Source organism: Salmo salar, chromosome 12 (assembly GCF_965601325.2).
Source record: "Salmo salar chromosome 12, fSalSal1, whole genome shotgun sequence".
Classification (NCBI taxonomy): Eukaryota; Metazoa; Chordata; class Actinopteri; order Salmoniformes; family Salmonidae; genus Salmo; species Salmo salar.
In genome coordinates, this window is record NC_138302.1 from 70,983,595 (window position 1) to 71,006,828 (window position 23,234).

The following is a 23,234-nucleotide window of genomic DNA, read 5'->3' on the forward strand; positions in this document are numbered from 1 at the left end:
GCTAAAATACTTGCCAGGCGCCTAACTTCCTCGATTGGGCATTAATGGACCAGTTAAGTTAGCTGCGCCAGGACCACCCACAGCTGAGCTCAGCTGAACACTGATTGGCTAATTATTTTATATATTTTTTATGAATAAAGGTCAAATGCTTGATGGAGTCAATTAATCAAATGCTACGGTGGCAACATGTCATACTATTTTTGTCCAGACAGCATCATATACATTTTACATTTTTGTCATTTAGCAGACGCTCTTATCCAGTGCGACTTACAGTAGTGAATGCATATATTTCATACATTTTTTCTCCATACTGGTCCCCCGTGGGAATCAAACCCACAACCCTGGCGTTGCAAACACCATGCTCTACCAACTGAGCCACACGGGCCCATATACATGGGCGACACATACTGAGACAGGGGGGCGCTGTTTCCCTCGGATGATTTCTCCAGTGAGAATTGAAGGAAAATTATGAAAACACTTTGAGACGAAAGAGAAGTTGTTATATAATAAAAATTGTTTTAATGATCACATTTTTGGGGAAGCCTGGCTTCCCTTGGCATCCATGAATACACACCTGGTATTGTGTTGTGTGTAGTTATGTAACTGTGTGTTGTTGTGTTGCAGCACTGGACGGTGTTTACGGAGGTGACAGAGGTCTTCATCCTGGTCCCGGCGCTGCTGGGGTTAAAGGGCAACCTGGAGATGACATTGGCCTCCAGACTGTCAACAGCAGTGAGTGTGTTTTGTTGTGGTCTCTACATTTGGCAGCCATTGTGTTGCTATAGTGTTTGGCTTAATGAGGAGCAGCAGAGTGTAACACTTGAAACCATAACATTATCATAATGTTCTTGTCAGATTAATCAGACCCACTGGTTTTAACAATACAGTCATGGCCAAAAGTTCTGAGAATGACACAAATATTAATTTCCACAAAGTTTGCTGCTTCAGTGTCTTTAGATATTTTTGTCAGATGTTACTATGGAATACTGAAGTATAATTACAAGCATTTCATAAGTGTCAAAAGCTTTTATTGACAATTACATGAAGTTGATACAAAGAGTCAATATTTGCAGTGTTGACACTTCTTTTTCAAGACCACTGCAATCCGCCTTGACATGCTGTCAATTAACTTCTGGGCCACATCCTGACTGATGGCAGCCCATTCTTGCATAATCAATGCTTAGAGTTTGTCAGAATTTGTGGGGTTTTGTTTGTCCACCCGCCTCTTGAGGATTGACCACAAGTTCTCAATGGGATTAAGGTCTGGGGAGTTTCCTGGCCATGGACCCAAAATATCGATGTTTTGTTCCCCGAGCCACTTAGTTATCACTTCTGCCTTATGGCAAGGTGCTCCATCATGCTGGAAAAGGCTTTGTTCGTCACCAAACTGTTCCTGGATGGTTGGGAGAAGTTGCTCTCGGAGGATGTGTTGGTACCATTCTTTTTAGTCATGGCTGTGTTCTTAGGCAAAATTGTGAGTGAGCCCACTCCCTTGGCTGAGAAGCAACCCCACACATGAATGGTCTCAGGATGCTTTACTGTTGGCATGACACAGGACTGATGGTAGCCGTCACCTTGTCTTCTCCGGACAAGCTTTTTTCCGGATGCCCCAACCAATTAGAAAGGGGATTCATTAGAGAAACTGACTTTACCCCAGTCCTCAGCAGTCCAATCCCTGTAGCTTTTGCAGAATATCAGTCTGTCCCTGATGTTTTTCCTGGAGAGAAGTGGCTTCTTTGCTGCCCTTCTTGACACCAGGCCATCCTCCAAAAGTCTTCGCCTCACTGTGCGTGCAGATGCACTCACACCTGCCTGCTGCCATTCCTGAGCAAGCTCGGTACTGGTGGTGCCCCGATCCCGCAGCTGAATCAACTTTAGGAGACGGTCCTGGCGCTTGCTGGACTTTCTTGGGCGCCCTGAAGCCTTCTTCATAAGAATTTAACCGCTCTCCTTGAAGTTCTTGATGATCCGATAAATGGTTGATTTAGGTGCAATCTTACTGGCAGCAATATCCTTGCCTGTGAAGCCCTTTTTGTGCAAAGCAATGATGACGGCACGTGTTTCCTTGCAGGTAAACATGGTTGACAGAGGAAGAACAATGATTCCAAGCACCACCCTCCTTTTGAAGCTTCCAGTCTGTTATTCAAACTCAATCAGCATGACAGAGTGATCTCCAGCCTTGTCCTCGTCAACACTCACACCTGTGTTAACGAGAGAATCACTGACATGATGTCAGCTGGTCCTTTTGTGGCAGGGCTGAAATGCAGTGGAAATGTTTTTGGGGGGATTCAGTTAATTTGCATGGCAAAGAGGGACTTTGCAATTAATTTCAATTCATCTGATCACTCTTCATAACATTCTGGAGTATATGCAAATTGCCATCATACAAACTGAGGCAGCAGACTTTGTGAAAATTAATATTCGTGTCATTCTCAAAACTTTTGGCCACGACTGTAGAGTGTTTGACTAACAGGGGCCTGCAGGTGGGCTACAGGTCAACAAGCACTAATCACGTGTCTTAATGAGACAGGGGTTCACGCTCACTTCAGTGTATGAAAGAGCTTTGTCTTTGTTGTCATGGAAACGTAATGAGGAAAAAACATAAATTGTTGCATTCTGTTTGATGTATCTAGAACCCCATAGAAAACAAAATAATGCTCAGTGGTGACTAGATTCCAAAAGGGTTTTTTCTCATTCAGGGAAACATTTGTTATTTTTATCACTCACTTGGAATCTCTCAAGTGATTGGTCAACAGTCAAAAGTCAGAGGTCATGACTGCTAAATGTTATTTATCTTGGGTTGTGACCTGACCTCAAGCCAACATTCCACTCCCCTGCTCTACTGATCCAACACAGTTACCTGATCCAGCATCAACCTGCCCTGGGTGTATGGGAGTGTGTTTGAGTTTGGTGTACTTTTCCACTAATCACTTTGGACACCTGTTGACCTGTCTCCTCTCCAGACGTAACAACGTCTGAAGGATTGTGACAATGTGAAGATATTTTAAGCAAGGCTGAATATCTCACACATACACTTTATCAACAACAACACTTACCAACCTGTCAACCAAGTGTTGTTTGCATTTTCTCGCTAGACTTCAGTCAGTTGAGTTTTGTACTCTATGTGTCTGGTTTTGTAAGACATTTGACTGGTTGACTAACTGTACCAGATCCCAGCTTTCCTGTTATTTCTCTGGTTTAAACTGATCTCTCTGACTTTGCTCAAAGTTTAACCAAAGCCCTGGTCTGTTGTACCTGACACCAGGCAAGTGTTTAAATCTCTATTAGGCTCTTAGCTCATGAGCTAACACTCAGCTAACAACACCATTAGAACAACGCAACACTATTGTCCATTGTAGGCAGCAGGCAGAGGGGTCATTGGGACACTGATGCTGTTATCAGGAGGCGCTAGCTAGCCTAGCCTCCTATCCCTGGAGCTATGTGGTGCTAAATGCGAATTAGTCCACTGCTGCTCTTAAGTACACCAATCCACACATTCCTTCCATTGGCTTGTGGGAAAACAGGCTGACAAACACAGCAGAATGTGATAAGCTTTTCCAGTTCTTTCCTGTCCTGATTATTAAAGACATACTCCAGAACTTTGGTGACTAGTAAGTAATTTTTAAACCTCCCGCTTTGGACTGGATGTGTCAATGTGTAGTTCATACATGCATAATCTATGAGCAGAATTACTGTTTTATGTCAATTAGCCACAAAATCCCTAGTTTGAAAGCGACTGTTTACTGGAAGCTGTACAGCGCCATTTTCCCTACATTTTCCACCACATGGTCCCTTAGCAATTTGAGTTCCAGCCAATGAGGTTCATCCCATCTGCATTTGAGTGACAGCTAGCAAGATGCACAAACAGTTGAGTAAGAGAGAGTGAGCAATGATGTGGTGCACTTATCTGCACATATACAGTATGACGTTGTATGCAATTTTGGGGGACCACATTTAGCTTGTGAACGCTACTCTCTGAACTACTGGCTAGAAAGTACACAAAGTACCAGAGAATCTCTTGTGTTTCAGGTGTATTGAGTATAGAGCTCATTATAGGGTTGCTTAAGAAATCATGTCCCCCCAAACGTTTATAGATCTTACTGTGGTGGGTATACGTTTCCCGTTCCAGGATGGGAAGCTTCTCCATAAATCCTATTTATCTTGGGTTGTGACCTGACCTCAAGCCAACATTCCACTCCCCTGCTCTACTGATCCAACACAGCTACCTGATCCAGCATCAACCTGCCCTGGGTGTATGGGAGTGTGTTTGAGTTTGGTGTACTTTTCCACTAATCACTTTGGACACCTGTTGACCTGTCTCCTCTCCAGACGTAACAACGTCTGAAGGATTGTGACAATGTGAAAATATTTTTAGCAAGGCTGAATATCTCACACATACACTTTATCAACAACAACACTTACCAACCTGTCAACCAAGTGTTGTTTGCATTTTCTCGCTAGACTTCAGTCAGTTGAGTTTTGTACTCTATGTGTCTGGTTTTGTAAGACATTTGACTGGTTGACTAACTGTACCAGATCCCAGCTTTCCTGTTATTTCTCTGGTTTAAACTGATCTCTCTGACTTTGCTCAAAGTTTAACCAAAGCCCTGGTCTGTTGTACCTGACACCAGGCAAGTGTTTAAATCTCTATTAGGCTCTTAGCTCATGAGCTAACACTCAGCTAACAACACCATTAGAACAACGCAACACTATTGTCCATTGTAGGCAGCAGGCAGAGGGGTCATTGGGACACTGATGCTGTTATCAGGAGGCGCTAGCTAGCCTAGCCTCCTATCCCTGGAGCTATGTGGTGCTAAATGCGAATTAGTCCACTGCTGCTCTTAAGTACACCAATCCACACATTCCTTCCATTGGCTTGTGGGAAAACAGGCTGACAAACACAGCAGAATGTGATAAGTTTTTCCAGCTCTTTCCTGTCCTGATTATTAAAGACATGCACCGGAACTTTGGTGACTAGTAAGTCATTTTTAAACCTCCCGCTTTGGACTGGATGTGTCAATGTGTAGTTCATACATGCATAATCTATGAGCAGAATTACTGTTTTATGTCAATTAGCCACAAAATCCCTAGTTTGAAAGCGACTGTTTACTGGAAGCTGTACAGCGCCATTTTCCTTACATTTTCCCCCACGTGGGCCAGCCCCCTAGCAATTGAAGTTCCAGCCAATGAGGTTCAGCTCATCTGCATTTGACAGACAGCTAGCAAAATGCACAAACAGTTGAGTGAGAGAGAGAGAGAGCAATGATGTGGTGCACATATCTGCACATATACAGTATGACGTAGTACGCAATTCATTATAGGGTTGCTAAAGAAATCATGTTTATTGGTATTACTGTGGTGGGTATACGTACCCCGTTCCAGGATGGGAAGCTTCTCCATTGTGTTTCCTGGCTGTTTCCTTGTCGAGGCTGTTTCTTTGCCGAGGCTTGATGACAAGGGAGCTTAGAGTGTATTGTGTGGCAGGTGACCTGAGTATGTAATGTGTATAGTATGATATACTCCCCGTCCGCCCAGAGTTATTCTTTTTCTTTGAGGATCTTGGCCCCGGTGGGTTTCTTTCCATGGCAATACTAATTATCAGCAGATTAAGCCCACTCTAAGTTTCCTAATGCACTTATCAAATAAAAAACAACTGCCAGGGGCTGAGGCAGAATGCCATACACATGACCACGCTTCTCCCTGAATTGCTTGTTATTTTGGTCTGCTGTAACTTGTCATCTTTGTTTAAAGGATAGGAGAGGAAATGGGGATAGTATAATTCTCTTTCTCTTTCTTTCTTTCTCTCTTTCTGCCCCTCTATCTCTCTCCCTCTCTCTTTTTCCTACTTACAATCATTTGTTTTTGTAACTCTCTATGATCCTTGTTTGTGACCCTAATTGACTATAAGTATTGGAATAATCATATTTAGTGAATGACTGCAGGCAGGCATAATCGCATTAACTACCACATAGTGTTGAGAGCCAGCTTACTGCATCATGTCATCTGTTTGTCTTTTTTTACATAGCTGGGTAATCAATGGAAGGATTAGTGGAAGAGAGGAAGGAAGGAGAGATGGGTTTCAAAAGCAGCTGCTGACTCAGTCTTCCTCTTAACTCTCTGGCACACACACACACACACTCAGATACTCACAGGCACACACAAATAAAAATACTGCCATGCTGATACTGAGGCAGAGTTGCTGTAACTGATTCAGGGTCACATCAGTGGCAGTAGTGTTTAGTACTAGTCTCATATGTGTGTTCACATTGGGAACAGAAGCTCAAGCTGAGACCTAGAGGCCAATGTGCTCTGGCTCTGAGCCAACTTCTCCCCCTCTCTCTCTCTCTCTTTCATCTCTAGCTCCCTCTCTCATCTCTCTCTCTATACTCACTTTCACTCTCGCTCTCTGCTCTCTGCTCTCTCCTTCAAACATGTTCTTTTCTCTCCTTCCAAAGCATTCTCTCTGTTTTTGGCAGTCATGTGGCTAGTCACTAGAGCTTGATGTAGTGTTGGGGGTGGGGGGGGAAGAGACTCAGCATTTCACCCTGTTTGAATACTTAGAAAAAGCATCCTTCCTTCTGCCTTTCAGAGAAGCAGGCTAATCACAGATCTAATATGATATTAATTCATTTGCATAGCTCATCCAGTTGTATGTATAGTTGTGTAACAAATCTGTAAAGAGCATCTAAAGTAACGATCACTTTTACATCATGTCATCTTTTTTCCTACATAACTGGGTAATCAATGGAAGGATCAGTGAAAGAGAGGAAGTAAAGAGAGATGGGTTTCAAACACAGCCACTGACTCAGTCTTCCACTATCAGCTCTCTGCTACACACACACATACACACCTGTCCTGCTAGAACTCTAAGGGCCTTTTCCCCGACACATTAAGCCTAGTCTTGGACGGAGAAGTATTTTCATTTGAGATCCTCCATTGATAATGCTTCTTAGTCCATTCTTAGGAGCTAGGGTTAAGGTTAGGTTTTTGGGTTAAGGTTAGGATTAGGGTAAGAGTATGGGTTAGGTTAAGGGTTAGGGTTTAGGGAAAATTAGGATTTTGAATGGAACCGAATTGTGTGTCCCCACAAGGTTAGCTGTACAAGTGTGTGTGTGTGTGTGTGTGTGTGTGTGTGTGTGTGTGTGTAGAGAGAGATGAGATAATTGGAGTCGGCCACAGGGTGAAGGGGTCAGAACTCCAGAGCTCCTTTGTCTAGAGAACTGACCCCTGATTGTTCTGACAGGAGCCAGGGCCAATGGCACAGCGCGCACACACACACACACACACACACACACACACACACACACTAAAGCATACACATTGACACATACTCAAACACACACGTGTTCATGTACACGTTCACACTCAGTCGAACACATTCTACGTTTTTGAAACATCATGATTCTGGTTACCTTTCCTGGATTCAAACCGTGGCCAGTCAGATGGTAGTGTGTTGTTGTCGTGGACTCATGGTCTCATGGTCTCCTGTGTTATAGTTGTGTTATGGTTGTGTTGTGGTCGTGGACTCATGGTCTCATGGTCTCCTGTGTTATAGTTGTGTTATGGTTGTGTTGTGGTCGTGGACTCATGGTCTCCTGTGTTATAGTTGTGTTATGGTTGTGTTGTGGTCGTGGTCTCATGGTCTCCTGTGTTATAGTTGTGTTATGGTTGTGTTGTGGTCGTGGACTCATGGTCTCATGGTCTCCTGTGTTATAGTTGTGTTATGGTTGTGTTGTGGTCGTGGTCTCATGGTCTCTTGTGTTATAGTTGTGTTATGGTTGTGTTGTGGTCGTGGACTCATGGTCTCCTGTGTTATAGTTGTGTTATGGTTGTGTTGTGGTCGTGGTCTCATGGTCTCCTGTGTTATAGTTGTGTTATGGTTGTGTTGTGGTCGTGGACTCATGGTCTCATGGTCTCCTGTGTTATAGTTGTGTTATGGTTGTGTTGTGGTCGTGGTCGTGGTCTCATGGTCTCCTGTGTTATAGTTGTGTTATGGTTGTGTTGTGGTCGTGGACTCGTGGTCTCCTGTGTTATAGTTGTGTTATGGTTGTGTTGTGGTCGTGGACTCATGGTCTCCTGCGTTATAGTTGTGTTATGGTTGTGTTGTGGTCGTGGACTCATGGTCTCCTGTGTTATAGTTGTGTTATGGTTGTGTTGTGGTCGTGGACTCATGGTCTCCTGTGTTAGAGTTGTGTTATGGTTGTGTTGTGGTTGTGGACTCATGGTCTCCTGTGTTATAGTTGTGTTATGGTTGTGTTGTGGTTGTGTTGTGGTTGTGTTATAGTTGTGGTATGGTTGTGTTATGGTTGTGTTGTGGTCATGTTGTGGTTGTGTTATGGTTGTGTTGTAGTTGTGTTATAGTTGTGTTATAGTTGTGTTATAGTTGTGTTATGATTGTGTTATAGTTGTGTTATAGTTGTGTTATGGTTGTGTTGTGGTTGTGTTATAGTTGTGTTATGATTGTGTTATAGTTGTGTTATAGTTGTGTTATGGTTGTGTTGTGGTTGTGTTATAGTTGTGTTCTGGCCGTGGTCTCTTATGGTCTTCTGTGTGTGTTTCTCTGTGCAGGCCAATGTTGGTCAGATGGACTCAGCCAAGGACATGTGGAAGATGATCGTTGGAAACCTCGCCCTCATCCAGGTACGAAACACTCTGGAACATCCCACAACACCTGGATGGAACACTGGGGAACACAGAACAACATTCAACATATTCCCAAACAAAACAAGTCACAGATATAAAACAAAATATGTCCAATCATTGTGTTACCATACATGGACAGTGTCAGATGTAAAAGTGCTGAATCTGTGGTTCATGGAACCCCTCAACCCCAGACTTTGGATCCCCGACAGTCACATAACCTGCTAGATGGATCACTGTGTGCTGGGTCTGCTCACCAGGGTGTTACAGGAAACTGCACACACACACACACACACACACACACACACACACACACACACACACACACACACACACACACACACACACACACACACGTGCAGTACAGTTTACAGTAACCCTTCCCTCCCTTTCTCTGCCTCCTAGGTCCAGGCCACAGTAGTAGGGTTCCTGGCATCCATCGCAGCAGTGATCTTTGGCTGGATCCCAGAGGGGAACTTTAGACTGGGACATGCTATCTTGCTGTGTGCCTCCAGTGTGGCTACCGCATTCATCGCCTCTCTGATACTAGGTACCACTAGGAGGATAGGAGACAATAATCAATAATACTGATTCACTTTTTTCAGACTGGAATTATTCATATGCACATGGTAACCCTAGATACGATTTGACAGCGGAAAATGGATAATATCAACTCAGCAAAACAAGAAACGTCCCCTCAATGTCAACTGCATTTATTTTCAGCAAACTTAACATGTGTAAATATTTGTATGAACATAACAAGATTCAACAACTGAGACAAACTGAACAAGTTCCACAGACATGTGACTAACAGAAATGGAATAATGTGTCCCTGAACAAAGGGGGGGGGGGTCAAAATCAAAAGTAACAGTCAGCATCTGGTGTGGCCACCAGCTGCATTAAGTACTGCAGTGCATCTCCTCCTCATGGACTGCACCAGATTTGCCAGTTCTTGCTGTGAGATGTTACCCCACTCTTCCACCAAGGCACCTGCAAGTTCCCAGACATTTCTGGGTGGAATGGCCCTAGCCCTCACCCTCCGATCCAACAGGTCCCAGACGTGCTGAATGGGATTGAGATCCGGGCTCTTCGCTGGCCATGGCAGAACACTGACATTCCTGTCTTGCAAGAAATCACGCACAAAATGAGCAGAATGGCTGGTGGGCATTGTCATGCTGGAGGGTCATGTCAGGATGAGCCTGCAGGAAGGGTACCACATGAGGGAGGAGGATGTCTTACATTTACATTTTAGTCATTTAGCAGACGCTCTTATCCAGAGCGACTTACAGTAATGAATGCATACATTTCATACATTTTTTCTCCATACTGGTCCCCCGTGGGAAACGAACCCACAACCCTGGCGTTGCAAACACCATGCTCTACAAACTGAGCCACGCGGGACCGTCTTCCCTGTAACGCACAGCGTTGAGATTGCCTGCAATGACAACAAGCTCAGTCCGATGATACTGTGACACACTGCCCCAGACCATGACGGACCCTCCACCTCCAAATCGATCCCGCTCCAGAGTACAGGCCTCGGTGTAACGCTCATTCCTTCGACGATAAATGTGAATCCAACCATCACCCCTGGTGAGACAAAACCACGACTTGTCAGTGAAGAGCACTTTTTGCCAGTCCTGTCTGGTCCAGCGACGGTGGGTTTGTACCCATAGGCGACATTGTTGCCGGTGATGTCAGGTGAGGGCCTGCCTTACAACAGGCCTACAAGCCCTCAGTCCAGCCTCTCTCAGCCTATTGCGGACAGTCTGAGCACTGATGGAGGGATTGTGCATTCCTGGTGTAATTCAGGCAGTTGTTGTTGCCATCCTGTACCTGTCCCGCAAGTGTGATGTTCGGATGTACCGATCCTGTGTTGGTGTTGTTACACATGGTCTGCCACTGCGAGGATGATCAGCTGTCCGTCCTGTCTCCCTGTAGCGCTGTCTTAAGCATCTCACAGTACGGACATTGCAATTTATTGCCCTGGCCACATCTGCAGTCCTCATGCCTCCTTGCAGCATGCCTATGGCACGTTCACACAGATGAGCAGGGACCCTGGGCATCTTTCTTTTGGTCCCGTGTGGCTCAGTTGGTAGAGCATGGTGTTTGCAACACCTGGGTTGTGGGTTCGATTCCCACGGGGGACCAGTACGGGAAAAAATGTATGAAATGTATGCATTCACTACTGTAAGTCGCTCTGGATAAGAGCGTCTGCTAAATGACTAAAATGTAAATGTAAATGTGTTTTTCAGAGTGAGTAGAAAGGCCTCTTTAGTGTCCTACATTTTCATAACTGTGACCTTATTTGCCTACGCCTGTAAGCTGTTAGTGTCTTAACGATTGTTCCACAGGTGCATGTTCATTGTTTATGGTTCATTGAACAAGCATGGGAAACAGAGTTTAAACCCTTTAGAATGAAGATCTGTGAAGTTATTTGGATTTTTACTAATTATCTTTGAAAGACAGGGTCCTGAAAAAGGGATGTTTCTTTTTTTGCTGAGTTTATGTTACAAATTCCATAAAACTGATTATGATTGGTGGGTTTAACATTAAGCCCCTCTTTCTGTCTGCAGAGATCATTATGATTGGTGGGTTTAACATTAAGCCCCTCTTTCTGTCTGCAGGGATCATTATGATTGGTGTGATCATTGCAGCCAGGAAGGTGGGCATCAACCCTGACAACGTGGCCACGCCCATCGCTGCCAGTCTGGGAGACCTGATCACCCTCTCTCTTCTGGCTGGCATCAGCACAGGATTGTACAAGGAGCTAGGTACGACACACACACACACATACACACACGAAAGATACAGAAACACACACACACTTGTGATACAGATACAAACACAGACACACAAACACACACTTGTGATCTCAGAATTAAATAGAACATGTATATATAGTGCTTGAGATACAGATACACACTCAAACACACACACTCAAACACACTCATCACAAACACCCACTTTACGTTACACCAGGGGTGGGCAATTCCAGTCCTCGAGGGCCTGATTGGTGTCACACTTTTGCCCCAGCCAACACACCTGACTCCATAATCACCTAATCGTGATCTTTAGTTTACAATTCCAATTTGATTAATCAGCTGTGTTTACTAGGGATGGAGAAAAAGTGTGACACCAATCAGGCCCTGGAGGAGTTGCCCACCCCTGTGTTACACCTATCTGTCTCACCCCAGGGTGTGAGTGAGGCAGTAAAAGTCCCATTAGAAACACTTTAACTTACCCCTTCACTGCTAGACTCTTAAAGTAAGGATCTTATTTTAACATAGGCCTACTTGAGGTTTGACTCCACCACTAACCTCACAGTGGTAGGGGATGTATGTATGTCTGACTGTGTGATCCCATAGCTATGCCGTCTAGTTTTAGCTCAGTGATTGTGTTTTCACCATCACCACACTCTGTGGCATGTGATTCAGAATAACGTGTTTTTTATTGCCCCCCACGACCACACATAAATACATGGGAACACTCACGATTTCCCATTCACACCCAGTCTGAGTTTCTATATTGAGCTGATGAAGTGTGTGTTATATAGCATAACGATGATGTTAACCCCTGTGTGTGTGTGTGTGTGTGTGTGTGTGTGTGTGTGTTCTCTTATAGAGTTTAACGACTATGCCAACCCGTTGGTGTGTGCTGTGTTTGTGGCGCTGACCCCTCTGTGGGTTCTGATCGCTCGGAGGATCCCGTCCACCAGAGAGGTGCTCTACTCAGGCTGGGAACCTGTCATCATCGCCATGGCAATCAGCAGGTACAAGACCTATGTTGAGCCACTCTCTCACCTGTGTCTCTTATGTGTCTCACCCCTACTCTCCTCTCTCTGTGCCTAACTTTCCTCTCATCTGTGTCACTGTTCTCTAACCTGTCTCACCCACCTCTCATCTGTGTCTCTGTTCTCTAACTTGTCTCACCTACCTCTCATCTGTGTCTGTTCTCTAACCTGTCTCACCTACCTCTCATCTGTGTCTGTTCTCTAACCCGTCTCACCTACCTCTCATCTGTGTCTGTTCTCTAACTTGTCTCACCCACCTCTCATCTGTGTCTGTTCTCTAACCTGTCTCACCCACCTCTCATCTGTGTCTCTGTTCTCTAACTTGTCTCACCTACCTCTCATCTGTGTCTGTTCTCTAACCTGTCTCACCCACCTCTCATCTGTGTCTGTTCTCCAACCTGTCTCTCCCACCTCTCATCTGTGTATCTGTTCTCTAACCTGTCTCACCCACCTCTCATCTGTGTCTCTGTTCTCTAACTTGTCTCACCTACCTCTCATCTGTGTCTGTTCTCTAATTTGTCTCACCTACCTCTCATCTGTGTCACAATCTCGAACCTGTCTCACCTACCTCTCATCTGTGTCTGTTCTCTAACTTGTCTCACCTACCTCTCATCTGTGTCTGTTCTCTAACTTGTCTCACCTACCTCTCATCTGTGTCTCTGTTCTCTAACTTGTCTCACCTACCTCTCATCTGTTTCTGTTCTCCAACTTGTCTCACCTACCTCTCATCTGTGTCTGTTCTCTAACTTGTCTCACCCACCTCTCATCTGTGTCTGTTCTCTAACTTGTCTCACCTACCTCTCATCTGTGTCTGTTCTCTATCTTGTCTCACCTATCTCCCATCTGTGTATGTTCTCTAACCTGTCTCACCTACCTCTCATCTGTGTCACTGTTCTCTAACCTGTCTCACCTACTTCTCATCTCTTACTTCTGTCTCACCTGTGTCTGTCCTGTGTCTCACCTCCCCTCCTCTGTGCTCTCCTGTGTCTGTCCTGTGTCTCACCTCCCCTCCTCTGTGCTCACCTGTGTCTGTCCTGTGTCTCACCTCCCCTCCTCTGTGCTCTCCTGTGTCTGTCCTGTGTCTCACCTCCCCTCCTCTGTGCTCTCCTGTGTCTGTCCTGTGTCTCACCTCCCCTCCTCTGTGCTCTCCTGTGTCTGTCCTGTGTCTCACCTCCCCTCCTCTGTGCTCTCCTGTGTCTGTCCTGTGTCTCACCTCCCCTCCTCTGTGCTCTCCTGTGTCTGTCCTGTGTCTCACCTCCCCTCCTCTGTGCTCTCCTGTGTCTGTCCTGTGTCTCACCTCCCCTCCTCTGTCTCTCCTCAGTGTTGGGGGTCTGATCCTAGATAAGACTGTGTCCAACCCCAACTTTGCTGGTATGGCTGTCTTCACTCCTGTTATCAATGGTGAGACTCCTGGCATTGAAATACCCAGCACATAACCACTCATACACAACCACTGATACGAGACCCCTCATAGACTATGCCTGTCTGTCTCATACGTGTACTGTGATGTGCTCTGCCAGGTGTGGGAGGTAACCTGGTTGCAGTGCAGGCCAGTAGAATCTCCACCTATCTGCACATGAACGGTATCCCAATGGGAGAGCCTGACCCCAACCCCAGGAAATGCCCCACTCCCTGCACCTCCTTCTTCGGCTCCAGTGAGTATTGATTGGTTTTATGTGAAGGGTAAATGTTTACTGATGCAAGATTGTAATCAAAATGGTGGTTTGTTGAGTGTTATTATGTAAACACATCTTTCTTGCCTCTCCCTCTCTCTCTCTCTCTCTCTCTCCTCTCTCTCTCTCTCTCTCTCTCTCAGATGTGAACTCTCGTTCGGCACGGGTGCTCTTCCTCCTGGTTGCTCCAGGTCACCTGGTCTTCCTCTACACTATCAACTCCATGCAGGGAGGACACACCACTCTAACATCCACATTCATTGCCTTTTATATGGCAGCTGCTCTACTGCAGGTACACGCACACACACGCACCACTTGCGCACACACACACACACACACACACACACACACCCACACACACACACACACACACACACACACACACACACACACACACACACACACACACACACACACACACACACACACACACACACCACACACCCTCACCACTCTCCCTCTCTGTCTCTAGGTGTTGATCCTGTTGTACCTGGCTGACTGGATGGTCCACTGGATGTGGAGTAGGGGGATGAACCCTGATAACTTCTCTATTCCTTACCTAACGGCCCTGGGAGATCTGCTGGGGACCGGCTTCCTGGCCCTCTGCTTCCATGTGCTCTGGCTCATTGGAGACAGAGACACCGACGTGGGAGACTGAACACACACACACACCTGGACAGCATACATACACGGCATCAACGCCAGAACACCGGAAACAACCTGAACAACGGAACTGTACAGTATCTCCCTCTAGACATCTGAACCACAGAACAGCTGAATGACTTTCAGACCCAGATCTAATCCCTGACCCTTTGACCCCCACCTCCCCCTCCCCTCCCTGGGTCTCAGACTACTCCACTCTTTCTTTATTTGACTAAATAAGAGAGTTCTACTACTATTGTTTTTTATTATTATTACTACAATGATTATGATTATTATTGGTAATAGTGAATTTGATATGAATCGATATTTGTTATATCATTGGGAAGATTAATCCTCATTATTTTCAATGGGGACATTCTCCCTTGGGCCAGTCACGTTGGCCGCATTTGTAAAGATGAGATATATTTTAAAGACTTGAAATGAAGACAGACAGCAAAAAAACTCACACAAGCCTAGAATGCTTTATCACCAAGTGCTATATATATATATATAAAGAGATTAATTAATGATGAGATATGGGGCCGATTCCGACCCGAGTTAAGCGCTAGTAAATGGAAGGTCATTTTCTCTGTATGCGTATTCTGACCTTGAATTTAAGCATGAGAATAACGTGATATTCACCCGCTATTCGTTCAGGGTGGAGATCTAAGAAATGAAGGTGTGTACACCGTATTCTGACCTTGACCACCTTTACACGCGAGGAAACCAGGAGTAAGGTTGGGGGAACCTGCCGGTTCCAAGTGGAAAAAGCGTCTACTTTCTTTTTTCCGATAGAAATAACAGCTTTCTCCATGCACTTTAATTTATAAATTGATAAAAACTAGATAAATGAGTAATCCATTTGGAGAAGGGGATTGTAAATACACACAGCAATTGTTTTAGATGATTTTTCCTTATGATCCGTGGAGACGAATATGAAACCAGTTGTATGGAAACAAACTGAAAATCATATCAACATGACACAGTGAAGTAGGCTATAAAGGAAGTAGGCTATAAATAGATGTGCTGTTATTCCAGTTTCATTGTGTGCCTCCATAATTTGCGTAGATGAAATTTGGAGATCCAAGCTAAAGGCTTCTGTAGGGCTGAACCTGCCCACTTGATATAAGCGCTTTAAAAAAATGTAATTATATCCCCCGGCTTTTCTCCATTTTATTTTACAATTTGTATCATGTTAAATATTAGCCACTATCGGGAGCCACAGTCAATAATACCCACATACATTTAGAACTGTCACTTTAGTGTTAGTTCTTCAGTTTGTACCCTTTGCATCATTCCATTCTGTTGACCTTTCTCTCCTCTGTCACGTCTGTGTAGTTGTTCCTGAGGGTCTCTAGCAGTACTGGATCATATTAGGTTAATGCTGTCCAATAATTAGGGACACGTAGCCTATTAGAATCACTATGGAACTCAAACCACACGTAGCAGTTTAAACCTGGAGCCTTGTTCACGATGACTTGACCATAGTCATACAGTTCCAATATTTGTTATTAAATGTTTTATTTATTTTTATGTTACCCCTTTTGCTCCCCAATTTCGTGGTATCCAATTGATAGTTACAGTCTTGTCCCATTGCTGCGACTCCCGTACGGACTTACTCGTTCAAGGGAGAGGCGAAGGTCGAGAGAGGTGCGTCCTCCGAAACACAACCCAACCCTTGACACAATGCCCGCTTAACCCGGAATCCAGCCGCACCAATGTGTCGGAGGAAACACCGTACACCTGGCGACCGTGTCAGCGTGCATTGCGCCCTGCCCGCCACAGGAGTCGCTAGAGCGCGATGGGACAAGAACATCCCTGCCGGCCAAACCCTCCCCTAGCCCGGACGAAGCTGGGCCAATTGTGCGCTGGCCCATGGGTCTCCCAGTCACGGCCGGCTGCGACAGAGCCTGGACTCGACCCAGGATCTCTAGTGGCACAGCTAGAATTGCGATGCACTGCCTTAGACCACTACGCCACTTGGGAGGCCACCTTCCAATATTTAATGGATGGTACTTGATTCAGGATAAATCAAACTACTGTATTTTTGATTAATCAATATATTTAGTGTGTAAAGGCTCTCCAAACCAGTGTTTTTCTTATGATTCAAACATACTTTCCTAACCCTAAAATGTGCCCAAATAATCTACATGATCACAGTATTTCTAAATCTACCAGTTGGTGCTGAAAAGGAGACGAATATGCATATACAATTCCGGTCAAACATTTTAGAAGACCTACCTAGAAGACTTCCTCCTCCATTTTTCAAGGGTTTTTCTTTATTTTTACTATTTTCTGCTTTGTAGAATAAGAGTGAAGACATCACAACTAGGAAATAACACATATGGAATCATGTACTTACCAAAAAACTGTTAAACAAAACATATTTGAGATTAGAGATTCTTCAGTTGAGATGGTTTGGGATGAGTCGGACCGCAGAGTGAAGGAAAAGCATCCAACAAGTGCTCAGCATATGTGGGAACTCCTTCAAGACTGTTGGAAAAGCATTCCAGGTGAAGCTGGTTGAGAGAATACCAAGAGTGTGCAAAGCTGTCATCAAGGCAAAGGGTGGCTTTTTGAAGAATCTCAAATATAAAATATATTTAGATTTGTTTAACACTTTTTTGGTTACTACATGATTCCATATGTGTTATTTCATAGTTTTGATGTCTTCACTATTATTCTACAATGAAGAAAATAGTAAAAAATAAAGAAAAACCCTTGGATGAGTAAGTGTTCTAAAACTTTTGACAGGTAGTGTATTTAGATGGCTTTCTTTCGTTGATCCCTTTATTCTGAACCGATGTATTCTAATGAGTCGGTTGACAAAATTCAAATTTCAAATACACCGTATTTAAGGGATGTCTTAAGACAAATGTACTGAAAACCGTATTGATTGAAAGCAACACAAGAAAATCTGTTGGCCAGCTAGCGGTAGGGTTTTTAGCAGTTGAATTAAATGTATTCAGCATTCTCAAGGGAACCACGTCTGCAAAGCCCGTTTCGCACCTGCATAAGGTAAGTCTGAATACCAACTACTAAGAAGTGCGTAGGAAAGGCGCGCGTACAAAAGGCATATATTTCCTAAGTCGGAATCGGTCCCTATGTGAATTATGTTTGATGAAGGGGAGTGCACATGACCATCCCAATTTGCCTTCCCTTTAGAGTAGTGATTCAGTGGGGTCTGCTGCACAGGGACCAGAATGTATAGACCTGAATCCACTTAGGTAACAACCTTCCAACCCAGTCAGTAGATGTCTGAACACTAACCTGAACAGAAACAGGAAGTGTTAACATCTCTGGGTAGAAGTTGCCCTTTAAGCACAGATCTTGGATCAGCTTACCTTTCCCAAATCCTAACCTGAACCATTGGGGAGAGATGAAAACATACCTGACCATGTATCAGCAGTGAGATGAAACTTCAAACTATTCTGTGGACAGAGGTCACTAACGTGGTGCCAGTTCGTAAGGTCAGGTGCCAGGAACCTCTATACACAATCATGTTTCGCACTCAGTTGGAGGGTTGTTTCTTGAATAAAAGTCAGCCCAGTTCTTGCCAACCCTGTCCTTAGTGGTCCCTAAGGCGGCAGCGCTCCACAACTAAGCGTCAACACTTCCTTGTTCTCCCCTAAATCCCCCTAAAGGGCTATGATAGTGAAATGTCTTAAATTAGATTGTTGTTTCTTCTTTGTCTACTTTTTTTGCACACAAACACTTAGCCCAAATTTCTGTCTCTATGTTTGTCCGGCCTGCCGAAGTTTCTGGCTGGATGATGGTTATGCACACACATAGCTGAAGGAAGTTGGGGTGCTGAGGGTGCTGCAGCACCCCCTGATAAATCTGAGAAAACTAAAATAATATTACATTTTTTTAATGTGTATTCGTTGCCTCCTCCCCCCGTCAACAAGCACCCCCACCCCAAAACATCTTCCTGCGGCCATGCGCACATAGGGTTCACCGAGGTTAGAGTGGCCTTACTGGGAGGCCAGAGAGAGACCAGAAAGAGAGCAGAGAGGGTAGAGACAGCTCTTATTGAGAAAGAGGCTATTCTAGGTGAAATCTGCTCTCCAAATTGTATGACATTTTTTCCCACCGCAAGGAATTAGGAGAATCTGTAAAAAAGGTGGCTTTACTTGTTTGGTGTGTTCTGATTGGAAGGCTTAACTGGGCTTCAATGGTTAGTGAGGAAAGACAGGATGTCAACTGATGTGAGATGAACGTTATCAAAAATTGCAGTTTGTTGAAGGATGATTTGTCAAGCCAATATTGCCACCATTATGGATATCATGTAACAAAATGTCATGTCTCTCTCGATCTCTCTGTTAGGGATATTGTGTAACAAAATGTCATGTCTCTCTCTCTTTATCATGGTACAAACACAACGTCACACACAATGTGCAGCTGACCTACAATATCTGCCAGGAGACACCAAGCTTCAAAACGGTCTCTTATCCAACCCTCATCTACCTACTGTCAGTATAGACACTAATTCTCTAAGCAGCAGAGCCCAGCTTGATGGTGAAATGCATGTGTTATCATCTGATGTTTCCTTATCTGGTGCTTGTTAGATTTCTATGTTTTTAAGGGGCCAGCAGAATGCATGTGCAGGGCACATAATATGAATATGCAAAACGTGTGCGTTATGAATTAAGTTTCCTTCTCTTTAAAATTATAATTTTTTCCTGCTTAGGTTTGTGACCCATTTTACAAAGTGTAAGTTGAGTCTGTTAGATTTTTCTTTAACTTCATTATTTTTCCTAATCCTTCTGTCATCTTGTGTGTTGGTCATAGAGAATGATTATGTCATGTCTATAATTGAGACAGCCCCAGTGGATTATAGTGTCACTGTGTGGAAAGTACTGTAGTATACACATAGACACCAGATGGAGAGATTGTCATATGTGTGAATATGAGACAGTGCTGTTCGCCTCTGTGCTGATCGCCTCTCTGTTCACCATTCCCTTCATCTAGATTCTAGAACCCGTATCCAAGATTCTGATCTAGAACCTGTGTTTTCTAGATTCTAGAACTTGTATCTTCTTTTTTCTAGAACCTGGGTATTCTAGATCCTTTATCCTTGGTTGTATGATCTATACCTTCTGAATACTAGAAAATGTATCCACGATTCTATTCTAGAACCTTCCCTCTGGATTCTAAAACCTGTATTCTTGATTATAGAATCTATACCCTCTGGATTCTAGAACCTGTATCCAAGATTCTATTCTAGAACCTTTCCTCTGGATTCTAAAACCTGTATCCTTGATTATAGAATCTATACCCTCTGGATTCTAGAACCTGTATCCAAGATTCTATTCTAGAACCTTTCCTCTGGATTCTAAAACCTGTATCCTTGATTATAGAATCTATACCCTCTGGATTCTAGAACCTGTATCCAAGATTCTATTCTAGAAAGTCCTCTGGATTCTTGAAGCAGAAGCCTGGATGTTAGTGAACCTGTGGCAGCTTTCTGCCCCAGCACGGGTCAGAGGTTGTGAATACTTCTTCAGGGGGGAAGGAATGCTTTGTCTATTTATTTTTAGATGCACACAAAGCAAATTGTACATACTATATTTATTCTATAAATAAGGTGTTTATTTTTCATTTCATTTTGTCTCAGTTCGCTGTTTTTGTAATTGTTTATCACATTTTCTTTTCTTTTTTTGTTAATTCTTTTTTCTTGCCTCGGGCCAGTAGAGCTTCAGCGCTAACCGCGGTAGATTAGCGGCTAAGTTAACGAACAGAACAGCGTGGTGCCTAATATCTCATGAACCTCACACACCTCACAACCCCTGCCCTCAGGCAGGGGCCCAAACATAGGAGGCCTTAACCAATCAAGAGCCAAGCTCAAGACATAGTAACAAATCAGGAGCCAGGCTCACCACAGAGTAGCATCTCTTTAATTAGCTTTGAGTAATAACTGATGTATGTTGATTTGATGTTGTGAATTGTGTTGATTTGATGAGTGAATGAGCAGTCTAAGAGAGAGGCTGCATGGCTGTAAAGGCTGCAGTGTTTGGGAATCACTGGGGCCAGAATCTTCTATTTAGAACATAAATTAATAGATGGATATTGTAAATAGATGGCGCTGACTAGGGCAACTCTGGGTTGGGTTAGGAACAGACTCAGTGGTGGGACGACACCGAGGTTTAGAAAGTATAATGGACTGATCAACCCCGCCCTTCCGCATAACCCATACCCATGTGATACATTACACTGTATCTTCAGAAAGGCATAACACACACACACACACATACCATACATACATACTGAACATGCATACAGATATACACACACAAACACACTCATACCCCCCCTCCTCTCTCTCTCTCTCTCTCTCTGTAACCCCATGACTGTAGTGGGGTTCTCTCTCTGCAGGACTTTCTAAATTGCTGGAATTAAAGGACTATATCATTTCGTACCACTCTTCAGTAATCCTATGGTCTTCTGTGAGTCCCTCTGTCTTTGTGTGTGTGTGTGTGTGTGTGTGTGTGTGTGTGTGTGTGTGTGTGTGTGTGTGTGTGTGTGTGTGTGTGTGTGTGTGTGTGTGTGTGTGTGTGTGTGTGTGTGTGTGTGTGTGTGTGTGTGTGTGTGTGTGTGTGTGTGTGATGCCTTTCTGAAGATAAAATGTTATGTATGACATGGGTTATTGACACACACACACACACAGATGTTTGGTGCTGTCATCTGGTTCACAACCAAAGACACACATACACTCTGAGTCCTGGTTCTCAACGTCTTATCAGAGACAGAACTGTCTCAGTACAATGTATCAGCTCAACACTGAATCTTGGAAGACACCTGTTTTTTTGAGTAATTCAACCTCAGTAGATATGGATTTGAACAGTGAAAGAAATGACCTAGCCTAGTGCACAATACACATTTAATGATGTTTTATTTAGGAATGTAATTCTACAATAACTACATTAATTATATTACCTCTAGGTCCCTCGTGTGAAAATGTGTTGTCTCCATGAGATAAATAATGAATAAAGAGTGTAAACTAATTACTGCACCTGATGTTGAGTAAGCAGTGTCTAATGTCAATCAGAATAATACAATACACACACTAGTAGTGTGCTCCTCTACAAAGCTGTGAACTAGACTGACAAAACATGTCAAATCTGACAAAAAACACAGAAAAACCAAAACATTCAGTGATTTGAATAGCTAATCCTTGTCCAATATAAGTACAAGTATAAATATATAAATGTGTCTGTATGATAAGTGCCATGTTGGTAACAAACACAACAGAATAGACAGACAGGGAGTAATGGCTAAAGCTTCTGTGTAATACAGATTTAAAACCAGGTAGTTTGGGTCCTGGATGCTGAGTGGCTGAAACAGCATTTCAGCCATGTGTTTACTGTATCAGACACCACGGGTATGACGAAAAAATACTTGTTTACTGTTCTATTTATGTTGGTAACCAGTTTATAATAGCAATAAGGCACCTCAGGGGTTTGTGGTATATGGCCGATATACCACACGCGCTCTGCTTTATTTTTTTTAACATTTTTGGTATTTATTGCTTAAATATACCAAGCCTAAGGGCTGTTCTTAAGCACCAGTTTACAGTTCAAGCTGCTTCCCTCTTAGCTATAGCTGTAAAAAGTGTTAGTGTTATTAGCCTTAGACTATTTAGCTAGCTCGAAGCAGCTAATCTGCCACGATGGATATCAGAAATTGGCTTTGCCAAAGTACCCAAACAAAGGAGAGCAATGAGCAGCAAACCACTGAGGCCGCTGCAAAGCCCAACAGTGATAATTCTGCCGAGCTCCAGCTAGTTCCATGTGCAGAGCCTACCCACCCTTTTACAAACGCCGCCATAATGGCTCACAGTAGCCTCCACCTTCGACTGTTCCTGATTATCTTGGAACAGAGGAGCCAGCCCAGGTTAGCCTAGAATCATACCCTAGCTGCAGGTTCTGTCCAAAAACACTCATTTAATAGAAACTACTTCATAGGAAGAAAGTGGCAGTAATACTCAGATACTGCATATGGTGCATTTCGTTTCACATGTGGAAAGTTCTGTGTTGGGTCCAATGATAATGCAGACAAGGCCTTCACCCAAGATGGGTATTCTAACTGGAAGAATTCTATTGATAGTACCAAAGGATTCGCTAGGCACGCATCAAGCAAGGACCGTTTGAAATGCACTGCGGAAAGAAAAACCTAGTTTGAAGTGCTTGGGAACATTGGTGTCAACACTTGTTAATGATGAGCAGCTGGAAAGAAATCACATGTATTTGTTGGCGATTGTGGACATCATTGAGTTCCTTGTTTCAAACCAGCAACCACTGAGGGGGACATTGGACGCGTTAGTGTCAAGAGGGCAGTAGACGTTTTCTGTCTATGATGGTATATACTCTGAAGACAAGGAACTTGCCACGGTGTTTAGCCCCATGCCCCACAATGCCTCACACGTCACATGATATTCAAAATGACGTCACTCATGAGAGAGATTGTCACTGAGGAAATAGTTAAAGAAA

At 43.9% G+C, this 23,234-nt stretch overlaps 1 protein-coding gene across 1 annotated transcript in view; it reads left to right on the forward strand.

The window, feature by feature from the left end:
• Positions 1-21,168, forward strand: part of LOC106565625 (solute carrier family 41 member 1) — a 36,306-nt gene extending 15,138 nt beyond the window's left edge. Inside the window, exons 3-11 of the mRNA XM_014132936.3 lie at positions 625-732; positions 8,569-8,640; positions 9,046-9,190; positions 11,265-11,411; positions 12,262-12,409; positions 13,752-13,831; positions 13,951-14,085; positions 14,247-14,395; positions 14,576-21,168. Coding sequence (XP_013988411.1) covers positions 625-732; positions 8,569-8,640; positions 9,046-9,190; positions 11,265-11,411; positions 12,262-12,409; positions 13,752-13,831; positions 13,951-14,085; positions 14,247-14,395; positions 14,576-14,761 — 1,170 coding nt within the window. The 3' untranslated portion in view covers positions 14,762-21,168. The remainder of the gene's footprint in view (positions 1-624; positions 733-8,568; positions 8,641-9,045; positions 9,191-11,264; positions 11,412-12,261; positions 12,410-13,751; positions 13,832-13,950; positions 14,086-14,246; positions 14,396-14,575) is intronic.
• The last annotated feature ends 2,066 nt before the right edge of the window (positions 21,169-23,234 follow it).